The 13,367-nt window shown below is 36.0% G+C and overlaps 1 protein-coding gene across 1 annotated transcript in view; it reads left to right on the plus strand.

Annotated features, from left to right (window-relative positions):
• Positions 1 to 13,367, plus strand: part of nectin3.S (poliovirus receptor-related 3 S homeolog) — a 57,939-nt gene that overhangs the window by 21,299 nt on the left and 23,273 nt on the right. Inside the window, exon 2 of the mRNA XM_018249419.2 lies at positions 11,576 to 11,917. Within this exon, the coding sequence (XP_018104908.1) occupies positions 11,576 to 11,917 (342 nt within the window). The remainder of the gene's footprint in view (positions 1 to 11,575; positions 11,918 to 13,367) is intronic.

The following is a 13,367-nucleotide window of genomic DNA, read 5'->3' on the forward strand; positions in this document are numbered from 1 at the left end:
TTAGCAGATAACAGATAAAATACCATTGTATTGGACAGGGCTTATCTGTTATGTGCTATGTAACCTGTGACTTTTCTCCTTTTTGCAAACTGAATTGTTTATATAATCTATAGTAATCTTTCTGAAGCAAACACACAATTTTACCAATGCATGCTAACTGTATATTTTATGTAAATTACTTTAAAACACTTTCATTTTTTGGTTTTACTGTTCCTAATGTATTTTCATGTTGTTTGAAAGAAGTCAAGTGCACAGCATACAAGGCATCTTATCACTGCCAAAGCTCAAAAATATAAACCACATCCTTAGTTAAATCTAAAACAAAATCAAAGTTAAACTACATTAACCAAAAAGTATTGGAAAACTGAAAAAAAAAAACGTATGTATTAATTGAGCTTGGCATATAGCTGTTAAATAGCTGTTAAATACAATCTAAAATTAACTAAATTACTGTTCTTATTGTTCTGCTTTCCTGTAAACCCCTCTCAGCGATTCTCTGCCAGTTTGAATCCCCCTGCAGGGGCGTAACTAAAGAGGAAGCAGACCCTGCCAGGAGGAATAGGGGGCCCCATGAGGCCCAAATAAAGAGCAATTTCAACATATATTGGTAAAACAGGACAACCTCTGGATATATTGGTGGCCCTAGGCCCAGTAACATCTAGTTACACCACTGTCCCACTGTGATTTCACTTTTCCTTTAAAGGGATATTCACCTTTGAGTTAACTTTTAGTATGATGTAGAGAGTGATATTCTGAGACAATTTGCAATTGGTTTTTATTATTTTTAGGTTTTATTTTGTTATTTTGCTTTTAATTTGGCGGCTCTGGTTGCTAGGGTCCAAATTAACCTAGCAACCATGCATTGATTTTAATAAGAGAATGGCATATGAATATGAGAGGCCTGAATAGAAAGAAGAGAAATAAAAAGCCTTACAGAGCCTTTGTTTTAAGATAGGGTCAGTGACTCCCATTTGAAAGCTGGAAAGAATCTGAAGAAAATGGCATATCATTAAAAAAAACTATAAAAACTATAAAAAATAAATAATGAAGACCAATTGAAAAGTTACTTAGAACTGGCCATTCTCTAACATACTAAAAGTTAACTTAAAGGTGAACAACCCCTTTAAGAAAATTCCGTGATTGAACAGACAAACGAAAAATAACAAACTAGACCAGATTGACCTCCTTGATTCTGAGATGCTGCTCTCCAAAACATGAATTCAAGTTCATCCAAAAATCTTGAGTGTTTGCCAGCAGTATGTCACTATCTATTTGATGTTGCAAAATGGTTTTCTCATACCCAAGTTCAGTACATGTGAAAAGAAAAAAGATTGGCAGTTTATATGATTCCTGAATTCATTGTTAAACTGACCTTGGTTCAAAAATTAAGAATGTAAAGACTGCCTGCCTATCATCAGAAGAAGCTTGTTTTGTTACCAATTCAGCAACACTAAAAAAATCTCCCAGCAACACTCCTACACTGTACTCATTCTACTTGCCCTTTGTGGGTATTTATAAATTGCTGCTCCAAACAACAGAATTGTGATGTATTTATCAGTATCTTTTGATTTCATATATGGTTATGGGTAGAGGAATAATCTTGGTAATGCACACGTGCACACTAGTGCTCCTGCCATTAATATGTCTGTATACCGTTGGTAGGGAACATAATATTCAGGGGATTGTGTTTCAAGGGCTATATTACTTACACATAACTACTGCATTGCAAAACCTAATGGAATGCTTTTAAAGTTTGTCTAGTTTACTGAAATTGGGTTGTCACTTTGGTTAGTTTAATGCCTTATCCAGATATGCTGAATAGTAAAACTTTTGCTGGTATGGGACCTGTTATCCAGAATGTTTAGGACCTGGGGTTTAACAGATATTTCTGTCATATGGATCTTCATACCTTAAGTTTAATTGAAAATCATATAAACGTTAAATAAACCAAATAAGTTGGTTCTGCTACCAATAAGGAATCATTATTTGGATCAAATACAAGGTACAGGTGTGGGACCTGTTATCCAGAATGGTTGGGACCTGTGGTTTTCAAATATTTCCATTATTTGGTTCTTCATACCTTAAAGTGGACCTGTCACCTAGACACAAAACGATGTATAATAAAAGTCCTTTTCAAATTAAACATGCAATCCAATTTCTATTTTTTATTAAAGCGTTCATAGCTGTTGTAAGCTCAATTAAAAATCTCAGCTGTGAATCAAATAGTGTCTGCCCCTCCTCTATGCCTTGTAACCAGGGCATGGGGATGGACATCGGGTCCTCCATTCTGGTGCACAAACAAGATTCTGAGATGATACAAGGCTTACCTTAATAACAATGTCCACAAAATGGCTCCTGCCTGCTTGCTATAATTATGAATTCCTAAAAAAGATTCAAATAATTAATATAGTGTAATCAAAGTTCATTTTGCTTGACTAATGCGATAAAATAGGATTCTGAATATTTTTTTTGGGTGACAGGTCTTTTAGTCCCCTTTTAGTCTACTAGAAAATCATGTAAACATTAAATAAACCAAATAAAATGGTTCTGCTTCCAATTAGAATTATGTATATCTAGTACAAAGTACTGTTTAATTATTACAGAGAGAAAAATAAATTTTTTAGAATTTGGATTATTTGGATAAAATAGAGTCTATAGGAGATGGTCTTTCCATGATTCTGAGCTTTCCGGATAACAGGTTTCCAGATAACAGGTCCTGTATCTCTACCCATGATTTTCCTAATGTGTGCAAGTTTACTGTGTCACATAATTATCTAAACAGCCATCCGCTTGACCCATTGGAATGCTATACGCGTGATTCCTAGCAATGCCTAGTGTTTTCTCCTTACCGTAATGCAACATGCATACATAAAGAAATCAGAAAATAGGAAAGAGTTTATGTTGTAACTTTGGGAATGGTGACAATTAAAAAGGGTGTTAGATGTTAAAAAATAAGTGGTAAAGCAGGGTTTCTAGGATAGTTAAAATTATTTCTGTTGTGTTTTCTTGAATGAACTTCTTTCATTTAGGGTAGGACTTCACGGATGATTTCCACACAATCCGATGCAGTGCGCAAAATGCAGGTGTCACGTCGGATGCGACAGAAATAAGGTAAGTAATGGATGAAGTTGCAACGTTGATGCAGCGTCTGCATCCGACAGTCGTGTAATGCTGGATCAACATCGCAACTTCATCCGACATCTGATCAACACTGCAACTCCATCCGACAATGCATTCACTTACCTTATTTCCGTCGCATCCGTTTTGACGCCTTGTTTTTGCACAGCGTGTTGGATCGCTCCAAAATCGTCCATGGAGTTCCTCCCTTAAATGCACCAAATTCCGTAGCGCTTAACTTAAGATCTTTGCACAGTTTGCCTTTTCTCAATTTTTTTTTATATTTCAGTTAAAATACAATGCAGGATTCAATTTTTAGATCCGTTCCCCCCCTCCACAATGTAAGAGAGAAACAACAGTTGCATCGCAGTAGTCTTAAAAAAATAACTAAAAAATGCACTGAGTTTTTTAAAGATATATGTATGGTTGAAAGATATATTTATTGAACCTATAAACTAGAATAGATGAGAAAGAGGAAGGCTGCCCTCTTGTGGACATTTATAGATGTGATGAGAAATATTTGCAGTAATCCTCTCTAATGTAACTCATGATTGATGGGGTTTATGATGGTCAGTAGCAGGGAAGGGATTCAGGGATTTCATGTGGATTAACATATGAAGATTATAAATCATGATCCGTTTTTTTTTTTCAATTGCCTCAATTATGTAATTTGCCATATCTACAGATTCACAGTGATCAATGATTCCTCCTTTTGCCTGTATTACTTTTTGTAAAACTGCAACTGAAGGCACAGCGAAGAAGTCATGTAGAAATACAGACTCTTTAGTATCAGTGTATATACTGGTGTTTTTCCTAGATTTCTTATTTGTAATAAGTAATTTTGTTCTTGCTTTATTTGGCTGATATATAATAAGAAATATAATAACATTTGTTTGTTGTGTGCACAGAGGACATGGGGCAAATACATATTATATAATTGCTAGAGGAAGAAGTAAGGCATTTTTCCCAAACATATTTGGATCTTTAGTCCTAGAAGGCAGTGGTAAATAGGTATGCACCGAATCCAGGATTCGGCAAGGATTCGGCCTTATTGAGCTGGATTCGGATTCGGCCGAATCCTTCTGCCCAGCCAAACCGAATCTGAATCCTAATTTGCACATGCAAATTAGTGACGGGGAGGGAAATCTCGTGACTTTTTGTCACAAAACAAGGAAGTAAAAAATGTTTTCCCTTTCCCACCCCTAATTTGCATATGCAAATTAGTATTCGGTTCTGTATTCGGCCAAATCTTACGCAAAGGATTTTGGGGTTCAGCCGAATCCAAAATAGATATAAAGATATAATCAATCCTTACTAGAAGCATAACCAGCCTATTGGGTTTATTTAATGTTAACATGATTTTCTAGTAGACATAAGGCATGAAGGTCCAAATTATGGAAAGATCCCTTAACCAGAAAAACCCAGGTCCCGAGCATTCTGAATAACAGATCCCATACCTGTACTAATAAAATTAATATGCCCTGTAATATTCTTATTTCTTTCCAGGCAGCATTGTACAGCAAAATTCCTGTGGTTACATGGATTTATGCTGTCCTCTCAGTACAAATGTCATTGTGAAAATCTAGATGTTAATTTATGACTGTGATGGTCTGTACCCCACTGATGGGCTGCTTGAGCACTGAAACACAATGCAGCTACCATCATGTATACAGAATTGTTTTATTGTTATTGATTTTATTATATATTATAGAGGAACAGGTAATAATTCAAAAAATGATGCTGTGGTCAGCATTCTATGTTTTGCTATATAAATACAGTATGATAATAATAGTAGAGGTGATAAGGAAGTCTGAGCGCTTATTAACTGACACTGGGCAAATTTGCCCCAATTAGAAACACATGGCAACCAATCAAACTTGCTATTACTATTTGCTTTCAGTGTTCTGCTTGAAGTTGGCTGAACTAAACCAATCATTTCATTGCAGTCATGACTAAAACAGCAAGTCAGTATACAAGCACAAAATATAAAATGGTGCTATAATGTTGTGTATAAGACTGCTGCAAGTGACTGGAGAAAGTGCACCTCTATGAAAAAAAGCCCCAAGTATAGCCAAGGACAATATATTGGCCTGTTTTCTCAAGTCATATAGAATGCCTTGTTGTGAGGTGCCATATTCAAGGAGCTCCACCCCCCCAGCTTCTGGGCCTGGTACCATTAAAATGGATATATACTGGGTATAGTATTGCATCTGTCTGTTTCATCTGTTTTGGAGCCCCTGACCTTAATAATCCAAATACAACCTGCTCAAAGTGATAAAAATGGTTGTGTTCTGTAGCTTCCCCATAATAACTTAGGATTCCTTCTGCTCCTCTAACCCACTCAGCCACCTCGCTCGGGCTGTTGGCTTCTCAACTCAGATTAATAAACACACCCTCCAGTCTATCAGCCAATGAAGGGATGACATTGCTGGTTCCCATAGAAACTCTGCTCTAGCTGTCTGCTCCTGTTTTTAAATCATAACCCCTCTCCTGAGCTCAGAGTAACCATTACAGTGCTCAATCCCAGCAGGTCTTGCATTCTTCAGTTGCATGAACTTTACATCACATATGTGCTGTTTGCAGATATAAATGCACTGATGATGTGTCAAATGGCCCCCGGGTGAAAGCTGCTATTTGTTTTAGGAAAATATAATGACGCTGGCACATTGAGGGGGTATATGCAGTAAAAATGATGTGGCTTGCTTGGGGAAGATATGCCCAACTTATATACATGGTAGAAAAATGTAGGCTATACATGTTCTTTAAGGAATTGCGATAAATAGCGTAATTCATGTTTATAACAGTAGTACAGGTATGGGATCCCTTATCTGGAAACCTATTTTCTTGAAAAATCCATATTATTGGGAGGCCAGTCTATTTTAAGTATTTTTTTAATTATTAATTTTTTCTCTATACAGTAATAAACCTTGTACTTGATGGTAACTAAGCTGCACAAATCCACATCAGTGGCAAAACAATCTTTGTTTGTTTTATTTATTATAAATGTATTTTAGTAAACCTAAGGTATGGTGATCTGAATTATAAAAAAACCTTATCTTGAAAACCACAAGAACATTCTACCTGTATAATGAAACACTTTATGGCCTTCTTTAAATATATCCCAGTTTAAAGCACTAAGAGCTAAAAGCAAACCACACAGGATCCTAACCTATCAAGTATAGCTTGCAGAATACTTATGTGGCACCATCAAATAGAAGCCTATTATGAGATAAAATGATGAATAAACAGTGAAATCATGTATGCAGGTAAATAACTGTTTATGATAACACAAGTGCTTTAATAAATACAATCCATATTTGAGAAAGGTACAGACCAGTCCCTTATTTGTTGGTAATGAATGACAAAGCACTATGTGTTTTTTGCTGGATACCAGAAACCTATATGGCATAATTATTGAGTCAGAGACTTAGCCTTGTCCCCGTTGGGTGCCCAGACAAAGCTTGTTAATGGCTTTGGAACATTTTTTTGCAAGTTGTTCCTTGGCAGGTTTCTTTCCTATTATTGCCTTGGAATTGAAGCACTTCAGTTCGGTTAAATTAGACTGTCACAGTATGAAATGCCAAGGCGTTCTGCAGTTTCTTTGAAACAATATAATTATATAAATTATAATCTACCCTGTTCCTACACTTTTCTCCTGTGTAATAGAAATGGAAAACTAACCCTCTCACTACCGTGGAAGTATGTTTTAGAAAGAAATGAGTAATAATGCATCGCAGCAAGCATAACAGAATGCAGAATTACAGCATGTATGACATCATTTTTGAGAATACAGTTATGGGATCTATTATCCAGAATGTTTGGGACCAGAAAAGGGTCTTTATGTAAATAAATAGTTTATGTAATTTTAAACATAAATTACACCCAACAGGATTGTTTAACTTCCAAGTATTCATTATATATAAGGATCAAGGTACTGTTTCAACCATTTTTAAAATGGAGTATATTGGAGATGGCCTATGCATAATTCAGAGCTTTCTGGATAACAAACAGATCCCATACCTGTACTATCCGGTACATTTTAATTTTAAGCATTTCAGCACAAGGTAACACTGGTATAACTTGATCTAAATGTACCCTGTGAGTCTGTACCCCTATAAGCAAAAATAAATAATTTTGCATTGACCACAAAGCAGTGCATAGTAGTTCTCTAATACTATATTTCTGGTCTGAAAAGTAGGTCTGTGATGCCGGGATCTCAAATTGGAACATTTAATACCCCAAGTGAAATTGAAGTATCAACATTTAAAAAAAAACCCTAGGTACATATTTTGTACAGGTATGGGATCCATAATCCAGAAACCCATTATCCAAAAAACTCAGAATTACGGAATGGTTGTCTCCCATAGACTCTATTTTATCCAAATAATCCACATTTTAAAAATTGATTTCCTTTTTCTCTGTACTAATAAAACAGTACCTTGTACTTGTTCCAAACTAAAATATAATAAATCCTCATTGGAAGAAAAAACAGCCTATTGTGTTTATTTCATGTTTACGTGATTTTCTAGTAGACTTAAGGTATGAAGATCCAAATTACAGAAGACCCCTTATCAGGAAAACCCCAGGTCCCTAGCATTCTGCATAATAGGTCCCATACCTGTACTTTTGCCAGTATGTGAAGCTGAGTAGTTCTCCAGATGGAATGGCATATTCGGGGGAATGTAATAAAAGTTGCTAACAGAAAAAGTATTCGCAATGAGAAAAGTCTTTGCGCAAACAAATTTTACTTTGCGCGAATTTAATATAGGTTTTGCGAACCCGGAAACTGTTTAGCGACCACTTCCGACAGTGTAAGACCATTTGCAAACTTTATAGTTTGTGCCAATGCGCAGTCAATGTAATAAAACTTCTTAATGAAAAAGTCGCTATGTTTGCTCTAAAAGATTACGACACCTTCAGCACTTCTTAATTGTACATAATTAAAATTTGCAATGTAATAAGAGTTTAAGGAACAATATTGCAATGCGAGATGTGGATTTTGTCTTATTGGTGCGAATTGTTTTGCCCTTTGCCACTTTAATTACATTCCCCCTATTGTCTTTAAAAGATTGTTCCATTCCCTACTTCCCCAACCTATGCAAACATAAAAAGATGTTTGATTATTGTTATTCCTCTCTTCTATATTTCACAGTTTCTTGTTTTTGCTCAAGTTTAAACTAATGTATTCATTAAAGTACCTTCATAACAGTGGCAGAAATAAAAGGAAGAATGACTCAGTGTCATTATCAAAAGGTTATATTCTACGTGGAATGTTTGCTGTGGCCTTGAATGCAGCGCTGATTGTAATAAGTGGAGATAAAAAAAAGATAAACCATTTAATATAGAACTTAGAAGGTAATTTTCCTTATAAAATGGTACCAATGCAGACTAAGGGGGTTATTTACTAAACTCCTAATGCAAAAATCACGAAAAATTTGTGATTTCTTTTCTTTTTTTTTTTTTTTTTTTTTTAGAAAATCTGACTTTTAAAAAATCACGAATTTTTCAGAATTTATTAAACCCCAAGGATGGAAAGTTCAGAATCGGAAAATCCGGCATCTCAGACCTGTTAAGGGTTGCATATAAGTCAATGGGAGAAGTCCCAATGATTTTTTTGATGTGCGTTGAATTTCGTGCAATACTCCAAAGTTTTCGAAAAAATGATGGAAAAATCTGAAGAATTTTTGAAAATCTGATTTTTTTTCTGCAAAGCAATTTTTTGGGAAAATGTAATAATAAATAAGCATAAAAAACCCGAGCGGATTTGATCGGAGTTTGTAGCAGAAAATATTGAGATAAATTCGGACTTTGATAAATAACAAAAGAGCAAGAAAGGACCGCAAACAGCTCACCGCTCTCCCCTCAAGCCAGGTGCTCAGTCAGACAGTGTCCCCACTGTACACACAACAAAACTCGAAAGGCAGACGGCACTTCTGAAAATGGGGTTTATTGGAGTTCCTGCTGGAAAAACCTAACGCGTTTCGGGAGTTATCCCTTAGTACTAGGACTAGGACTAAGGGATAACTCCCGAAACGCGTTAGGTTTTTCCAGCAGGCACTCCAATAAACCCCATTTTCAGAAGTGCCGTCTGCCTTTCGAGTTTTGATAAATAACCCCCTAAGCATAGGTGATATTTAGGGGCAGATGTATCAAGGGTCGAATATCGAGGGTTAATTAACCCTCGATATTCGACTGCCGAATCCTTTGACTTCGAATATCGAAGTCGAAGGATTTTGCGTAATTCGTTCGATTTTAATCCATCGATCGAAGGATTATCCTTCGATCAGAAAATTGTTAGCAAGCCTATGGGGACCTTCCCCATAGGCTAACATTGGCCTCGGTAGGTTTTAGGTGGCGAACTAGGGGGTCGAAGAAATTTTTAAAGAGACAGTACTTCGATTATCGAATGTTCGAACGATGTTTCGTTTGAATCGTTCAATTCGATGTCGAAGGTCGAAGTAGCCAATTCGATGGTAGATGTAGCCAAAAAAAAATTCGAAATTCGAACTATTTTTCCTCTATTCCTCCACTCGAACTTAGTGAATGGGCCCCTTAAAGTATACAAAACCAGAAAGCAGAACCATCCATTTCATTACTCAAATTGTGTGAGAGTCTGTAGTGTGAACAGTGCTGTACTGATTGGAAACATTTCCTTTTTATTGTTGGCAAAGTTCTTCAGTATTAATACTGTGTGTATGGATATATATGTGCCCGTGCCAGTATTTATTTGTACATGTCTCTGTGAGTATACATATTGCTTTTTTGAAGCCTCTGAAAATGTTTTATTTTCTGTCAGTCATTCTTTATTATACCTTCTGGCACATTCCAGAAAATCTTATTAAGCTTGTTGCGGAGTTAGAAAAATGATTGTCTGTGCAGAAGAACTAAAATACTTTCGCAAGGAAAGTATTCATAACCAGACCAACGTCTCCCCTGTCTTCAGATCCTGAGCTGGATTTTTCAACCTGCCTGATATCTGGATAATCCCTGGTCAGGTGTTGCTTGGACAGGATATTACAGAAGCCCCATACACTGTCCAATAAGCTACCAATGAAGTGCAGTTGGTACAAGTTGATATTGAGAGGCACATTTATCAAGGGTCGAATTTCAAATTCATGTGAGTTTTTTAAAACATCCATAAACTCACATAAATTAGAAATTCGACCAATCGAAATTTATTAATAAAATCTAATTTTCTCAGCTTTGACCAATTGAATCGATCTGAAAAATTGAATTTGATTCGAATTAGAAAAACTCGATTCGGATTTAAAAAAACTTGATTCGAGTTTTTTAACTTGAATCGAATGCCAAATTGATCCCTGGACCTCTCCCATTGACTGATACAGCAATTCGGCAGTATTAAGGTGGCAAATAGTCGAAAATAGAGTTCTTAAAGGGCTAGAGTATGATAAATCTCGAAATTCGAATTAAAACTCAAATTGAGTTTGGATAATTCACAAGTTTTGACCAGAAAAAAAAAATACCTTAATATTGGCCTGTGCTTGGCATCCTCAACCCACTGCAGTCTTGAGAGCCTGAGGGGATTTTCCCCAGCCAATCTGATTGAGTTTTTGTAGTTTAGCCAAGGAGGGCTGGAGTTTGTTTAACAACTATACAGAGCAGGAATATTTACAGCAATGCAGTTTACTTGTACAAGTATGGGACCTGTTATCCAGAATTCTCGGGACCTGGGGTTTTCTGGATAGGGGAGTCTCTCCATAATTTGTATCTCCCTACATCAAGGAGGTTACTTACTAAAGTCTGAATTTTTCTGGTGGGCGTTTTAAAGGGAAAAACAAATTTTTTTTTCGATTCATTATACCCAGAGGCTGCTAAAAAGTCTGAATAAAAAGGTAATCCATCTCAAACCTGCCGGGGTTGTCTAGAATGTCAGTGGCAGATGTCTCTTTTACAATTGGAAGATATCCTGATCTGCCCTGGGTTTCAGCCAATAATCCATATAATTTGTGGTTTTTGGACGATAAACTGAAAAAGTTTTCAGTTGTCAAATCCGAAGAAATTGTACAATTCGGAATTGCACCAGATTTTTTTGAGTTCATTTATTGATAAATAAGGTGAAAAAATGTGGATGGGAGTTTGGTAAAAGTGGTTTTACTTAAATAATGAGACTTTTCGGATTTTAGACAATAATGTCTTGTAAAAAATAATTTAAACATAATAAATACCCAATAGGATACCTTTTACTCCAATAAGGATATATTATATCTTAGCCAGTATTAAGTACAAGGTACTGATTTATTACTACAGAGGTAAAGGAAATCATTTTTAAACATTTTTTATTTGATTAAAATGGAGACTATGGAAGATGGTTTCCCTGTAATTCTGAGTTTTCTGGATAACAGATCCCATACTTCCATGCCTATGTACCATAATACATATCTTAATCATACAACTGTTGTCGATTTTTACACTTCATATATTTGTTCTCTTTTTACAGGCTCGTTTGCCGGACCTGTTCATGTGGACCCACACGTAACAGCGGTTTTTGGAAAGAACATTACACTGAAATGTTTAATTGAAGTTAATGAAACAATAACTCAGATCTCATGGGAGCGAATCATTGGTAAAGGTGCACAGACCATCGCTGTACATCACCCTATTTACGGAACGTCATTTGAAGAGTCATATCAGCAAAGAACGACCTTCAAAAACACTTCTCTTCATGATGCAACCATTGTTATAAATAACATTGAGTTTTCTGATGCTGGAGAATACATCTGCAAAGCAGTCACATTCCCACTTGGAAATGTCCAGTCGTCAACTACTGTTACAGTGTTTGGTAAGGAAATGTACATCTTTTTTTGTTTTTTAAACATCTGATTGTGAATAAGTGGAAATTTCAGACACTTTCAGAAGTTGCCATGTTTTTACCCACAATCTAATCACAATTCCTAAAATTCCAGCAAATGCTAGGTTTTGCTCATTGAAACTTGTGTGCAATGCACCAATATGGCTGCAAATTAACCTTGGTTTGGCAAATCACTCATTTTCATAGAATTTGAGTTGTAATGGCCTAACCTCTGGCACATGCAAAACAAAGGCATGGAAATGGTTAATAGCCACAATTCCATCAAGTGCGCCAGATGCTGGTGCTGTTAATAAATTACATTTCCTTTAAAAGAGAACTAAAGCTTAACTTAAGATGTAGTCTAGAAATGTTGTACATTATGTTTTGGGCCTCTGTACCAGCCCAAGGCAACCACAGACCTTTAGTAGTAAAATATTTATGCCTCCAAAGATGCCCCTGTGTCTCCCCATCTTCTTTTCTGCTGATTCACTGCACATGCTCTGTGCTGCTGTCACTTACTGAGCTCAGGGACCAACTCACAATATACAGTACACATAGAATATAACTGTCACAATATACTGCTAATTAGTTATTAATTCACATAATTACTACACAGCAGCACAGAAACCAGTGCAATTAGCATCGAATTTTAATAATCAGCCATGTAGCATCAGATTATATTGCAGGACAATCTCATTTTCTGTTTATTAATTTGTGACGAATTCTAAGCTTAGCTTCTCAACAGCTGCTCAGAGCCCACTGGGCATGTGAGTGCCACAGACATTTTCCAAGATGGTGACCCCCTGTGATAGGTTTTAAGTCCTGGATCATTGCTGCTATTGAGAAGCTGAAACTTTAGGCTGGTACAATAAGTTCATTATATAAAATATGGCTTTTTTAGCCATATTAATTTTTAGGGTTTAGTTCTCCTTTAAACCCTTCTGTGGTGGGCTGCTTTGATTTTCACGACAGTGTGTTCTCAAACCAACACTTGGAGGCACATTTATTAAAGGTCAAATTTAGAAATCGAATTGGGGGGTGGTTATTTGATAAAAAAAATTGAATGTATAAAACTCACACAAATTTTACGGACTTGAAAACTTGAATGGAATTCTAATCAAATTTGACTAAACTCTATTTGAGTTTTTTCTCCAAAGAAACTCTAATGTCAGGAAGGCTAATAACATGTCCAAATTTGTCCCTGGACCTCTCCCATTGACTTATACATGATTAGGCTTGGGCAAATTTGACCCATTTCGGCAAAATGTCGCAGACGCCCATTAAAGTCTATGTCCAACACTTGGAGGCACATTTATTAAAGGTCAAATTTAGAAATCGAATTGGGGGGTGGTTATTTGATAAAAAAATTGAATGTATAAAACTCACATAAATTTTACCGACTTGAAAACTTGAATCAAATTCGAATCAAATTTGACTAAAC

The sequence above is a fragment of the Xenopus laevis genome, chromosome 2S (assembly GCF_017654675.1).
Source record: "Xenopus laevis strain J_2021 chromosome 2S, Xenopus_laevis_v10.1, whole genome shotgun sequence".
Classification (NCBI taxonomy): Eukaryota; Metazoa; Chordata; class Amphibia; order Anura; family Pipidae; genus Xenopus; species Xenopus laevis.